The sequence below is a fragment of the Macrobrachium nipponense genome, chromosome 41, assembly GCF_015104395.2.
Source record: "Macrobrachium nipponense isolate FS-2020 chromosome 41, ASM1510439v2, whole genome shotgun sequence".
In the NCBI taxonomy this organism is placed as follows: Eukaryota; Metazoa; Arthropoda; class Malacostraca; order Decapoda; family Palaemonidae; genus Macrobrachium; species Macrobrachium nipponense.
Genome location: NC_061102.1, coordinates 20786702 through 20791701, shown reverse-complemented (window position 1 = coordinate 20791701; position 5000 = coordinate 20786702). Strand labels below are relative to the sequence as shown.

At 38.8% G+C, this 5000-nt stretch overlaps 1 protein-coding gene across 1 annotated transcript in view; it reads right to left on the bottom strand.

Moving 5' to 3' along the window:
* The window catches only part of LOC135212575 (adenosine receptor A2b-like), a 348426-nt gene that overhangs the window by 96279 nt on the left and 247147 nt on the right, over positions 1–5000 (bottom strand). Inside the window, 1 exon segment of the mRNA XM_064246119.1 lies at positions 4728–5000. This exon segment is cut by the window's right edge and continues 668 nt beyond it. Coding sequence (XP_064102189.1) covers positions 4728–4943 — 216 coding nt within the window. The 5' untranslated portion in view covers positions 4944–5000.

The window sequence follows — 5000 nt, the reverse complement described above, 5'->3', positions numbered from 1 at the left end:
CGGTGTCAATAGACCTGTTCTCGTTCTCTGCTGACTATATCCCACTGGAACGATAGTCATACACTGCTTTCCTGAGAGCCCAAGCATTAAGAGAGATCGGTTATTCAAAGAGAAGATATTACGGTCTCGAGAGTCAATCCAATTGCCGCTTTTTTTCCCTTAAATCTAACCTGTGAAAGAATGGGGAAATCCAAAACTGATTCTCTTCCTCTCGTCTCTTTTTTTCTCTTTTTCTCTCTCTCTCTCTCTCTCTCTCTCTCTCTCTTCTCCTTCTCTCTCTCTCTCTCTCTCTCTCTCTCTCTCTCTCTCTCTCAACACAACTTATTATATATACAGTATAGATATATTTGCATATCTGATTATATCTCTAAATATTTCTTTATAAGAAACTTCTTTCCTGTTGCGTCGCCAGGTTTAGCGGTCATAAATCTCTCTCTCTCTCTCTCTCTCTCTCTCTCTCTCTCTCTCTCTCTCTCTCAGTGACCAAGCTTCAGTTGAGCAACCACGCTCATCGCGTTCTCTTCGCAATGAAAATGCAAAGCTCAGGATGATTCGTGAAAGCAATATGTGATAAAACAGTGGATTCGAAACTTTACCGACGCGTGAAGACGGATCTATACAATACGAAGTGCATACAAAACAATATCTATAAATAAAACTCGGGTCAAAATGACACAAGAGGTGTCAGACAAAGAAAGATACTTGCAAAATATTTATATTCAGATTCAACGTATGAAATAAACTTAGCATGATAAAATACGCTGCGTGAAATCATCGCTCCGGTTCAAGATTAAAAATCATATCTTTGGAATAAAACCTAACAATAAATATCTCGATTTAAAATATACTTCCAGTGAATATTTACAAACAAAATCAAGCAGTATTTATCAGGTAGTATTTACAAACAGATATTCACGTTTTCATGTTTTGTGATCTGATTCAAATAATGCAACACGAAGCAATCCTGTAATGGACACATCCCCGAGATAAATGGATGTTCATTCGTTGGGGAAGCAGAACGGTGGGGGTTGGGGTTTAGGAAAGTGAGGGGGGGGGGTGGGGGGTGGGGGATGGGGGCCTCTCGGTTCCCATTCCAAATCGCTTACATAAATTCGATCATTCTCGTTCTCGTGCCGCGCTTTGGGCAAATAACGTTACCTTTGGGTAAGTCTTTAAACAAGCATTTTGGATAAACCTGCAAAAAAAGGGGTTTTTGGGTTTTTTTTGGGTTTTTTTTTTAAAACAAACCGTTCACTTTATGCATTATGAATGCAGAATTCTTCATAAGATATAAAGCTGAGGAAATAAATTTAAAAAGGTGTTAAAAACGTAAAAGAGCAACAATAATGATTCAAAACAAATCTAAACATTACAATACGGCTATAATTTATTATCTCCTAAGACGTCAGAAAACATAAATATGAAGAATAAGCGATTGAAACGTAGTATTAAAAGACGAAGAAAGATGGTGATGAAAAGATGGCAACTTTTTTTTTATATTAAGAGTATTAGCACGCGAGGCATTCAAAAGCATCGAACCACACAACGACAGCTTACCATGTTTCAAAATACTTTCGAATGCATTTTGCAAACAGTAACAATTACAAACTTTAAATAAAAATTCGCTCTCGGAAGGCAGTTAATCTTTTAAAAAGAAATTGTACCTTACACGCAAATCAACAAACAATGGAAAAAATCCCAATTTGCTTCATCTTGATTCTGAAACAGCTGTATGAAACAATAATCTAATAAAGAACCTTTGGCGGAATTAGTAAATCATCACGGGACATAAATGTAATCATTTAAATTGTTATTGGTTAGTGTCGTGGTATGCCACTCAGATGTCGCGGGTTCGCGTCTCCCCCAGGCCGATGAAAAATCACTGGCTCTGTATCATGATCAGTTATTGGTGCAGAGGAATATGGGGGGTGGGGGGGGGGGGCTGGAGGGGGGGGGCGGCGGTGTCTGCGATGGGAGGTTGAAACCACCATTCTTTGGAAGTTTGAATTCCAAGTCAATGGTCCCTTTGGTGTCCTTGTTCCATGTAAATAAGTTACATTTACCGAAACGCAACAGGTGTGCAATTATAATCCTGAGACACGAAGCTGGAGCGAGGAATGCTGTCAAGACTGCATTCCTTCAACTACGGAACAAACATCCTTCCCTCCAACAGCCACCAACACCACACCACGGAGTGTTGGTGAAAAGAGAGAGAGAGAGAGAGAGAGAGAGAGAGAGAGAGAGCGAGGAGAGAGAGAGAGAGATTGTCTTTTAGACGCTGTGGTGTAAAACTGTATATAATATAAAGATTTAGGAGACAAATCAAGAATGGACTTAGTAGGGGAGATGTCCTCATCAACTGTATGCATACTTTAAATGAATGGATTGTAAGCTATACCACACAGACTAACACGCAACCTGAGATTAACGGGAAAGCAATATGCGTCCCCTACAACCCTCAACCGAAATGTAGTACCTTTCCTCATTCACTGGATTGTCAGGTTTCATTCTGATCAAGTTTGATAAGCTAGGAGCTACAAATGGCTGACAGCCGAACAAAAGGATGATCTCCCTTCTTGAATATCTTTACCACCGAAATCTGCTCAATCATGTTGGAGGAACTGCGATGAAAATGAGTGTAACAAGATGCTAAATGACAGAGATATGGATGAAGTACACATATGAGCAGACATGAATAATCTTTCTTATGCGCATTACATAAGATGGTCTACCTTGGAACAAAGTCTGACCGAAATCCTATGTTTCATTAGAGGGCGCTGTGACGTCACGGTAAGTGTGGCAGATACGCTGTGATGTCATGGTCAGTGTGGCAGACAAGCTAATTCATGGATATCTAAATAAGATGGTCTATATTTGCACCAGGCTTCAGCGAATTCTTTTTAGCCACGAAGGAGAAGTTGTGAAGAGGAGGCAAGTGTATCAAACATGGACACTCTCCCTTCATTAATCACGTGAACCAGAACAGCTGAAGCTCTTATTTTAAGCAGAAACACCAACAGTTTCCAAATTAAATGAGGATTTAACAAATCCAATTAATTTTCTCAAAATCGAACCATCCTAGAGAATCAGATGAATCGAACGAACAGAGGCAGGGAGCAAAGCACATACAAATCACATCCATCATTCGAAAGACCAAAAAATAATGTTTTCGAATAAAAGAGAGACAGAGGAGCGGGACCATTAATGAAAGTCACAGTCAGAACTGGGAATCTTTTATTAACGCCAGACTGCTTTTTCTATCCCTGGTGTCCCATATTTCTCATAGCTTAGATTTTCATCACATTTTTCCCGTTATTTCTCCCAGGGTCTTCGAATTCTTCTGAGGTGAAAAATGTTCTGTAATTAAAATCCCGTCCTTCGAGGAAGGGTGAGGATGGGCTGTGTGTCATCTCTACTGTGTCTTACACTTTCTTTAGTGCGAAGAAATAAAAAAAAGAAAAGAAAAGAAAAGAAAATTACTTAAAAAAAATGTCCAGTATCTCTCTCACTGAATTTTAGCCGTTAAAATCATAAATCTGAAGATGCATATTTCCTCTCACAGTCTCCTCCATAAAGTGAAGCGTGAATTTCAAGATATTGTTTTTCGTCTCATCGTTTCTTCTTGCGAATTAACTGGCACTTCAGATCACTGCACCAATCAATTCAGCATCCCAGTAGATGTCCATATACACAGTATCAGGAAAGGGAAAAATACTGCCTCGTCGAATGGAAAATAACAGAACACGATCGTACAACACAGAAATCCGAAATTAATGCCAAAGCCCTTCCCTTCCGGAGACTAAATCATAAACTAGCAGATACAATGATAAATGATTTTGTGTTCAACATCGGACACACTGTCCAAATGTTGAATTGAACTGCAACAATTTCGTCGACGGTCTAAGGGAAGCAAGTACGGCTGAGAGATTTGGTGAGAGAGATTTTAATAATATAACAACAAAACTACAAGAAATGAAACCATTTGTCTTTGGTTGGCCAAGTTTAAATACTACGTTTTTATATTTAATTAAACAATGATCTCTCCATTATTGCTAACTGCATGAAAATATGAACCAACTTTACGTACATCGCAAAGAACCTTCATTATACCTTTGAGGTTGACTTTTCTTCCCTCTATACCTGTTTGAGCTGTGTATGTGGCGAAAAGTGGTTGAAAGAACAGCGGACAGTGAAAATATGCACATTGTGAACAAGATCTGGAAAGATGGTTCGCCTAAGTGTGAATGTGTTTGTGCGTTACAACTACTACCTACTACTAAATCTACGACTGGTCAGTAATATTTGTCTCTATTAACAAAATTAATAGACAAATATTGCTGTCACAAATACACACACACACATGTATATATATATATATATATATATATATTTATATATATATATATATATATATATATATATATATATATCATATAATATATATCAACTTCCTGCTTTCCATATATTAATGATATTGATCTCAGTCTGAAAACTGATATCCCTAGAGGAAATCTAAGACAAAAATAAACACACACACACATCTAAAGGGATGTGTGTGTGTGTGTGTGTGTGTGTGTGTGTGTGTGTGTGTGTGTGTGTGTAGACTCGATGGTAACGCTATAAAATTTACACCTTACACCAACCAGAAAAATGCACCGGGGAAAATATTATAATGAATAAAACACCGGAGCAAATCGCGAGCAACAAACGAAGATTTATGAACTTACCGGCAGCATGATGGCGTAAATCCTGCTCCTGTCATGCCCTGATCCGAGCAGGGGGCTGCCGGTCGTGGCGTTGATGGATTCGTTGAAAAACATGGAGATGTTGATCCAATCATCTTGCGAGTCCAAGGAGACATTTTCCAAGTCGAGAATTTCCCAGGCAGTTTCTACTCCGCCGTTCACGAGGAACACGCTCGCGGTTTCATTGAAGGAAGCCATTTCTAAGATCTGTTCTTAGTAGTTATTAATCAAGGAGTCTCCGTCTTAGTTATCGAC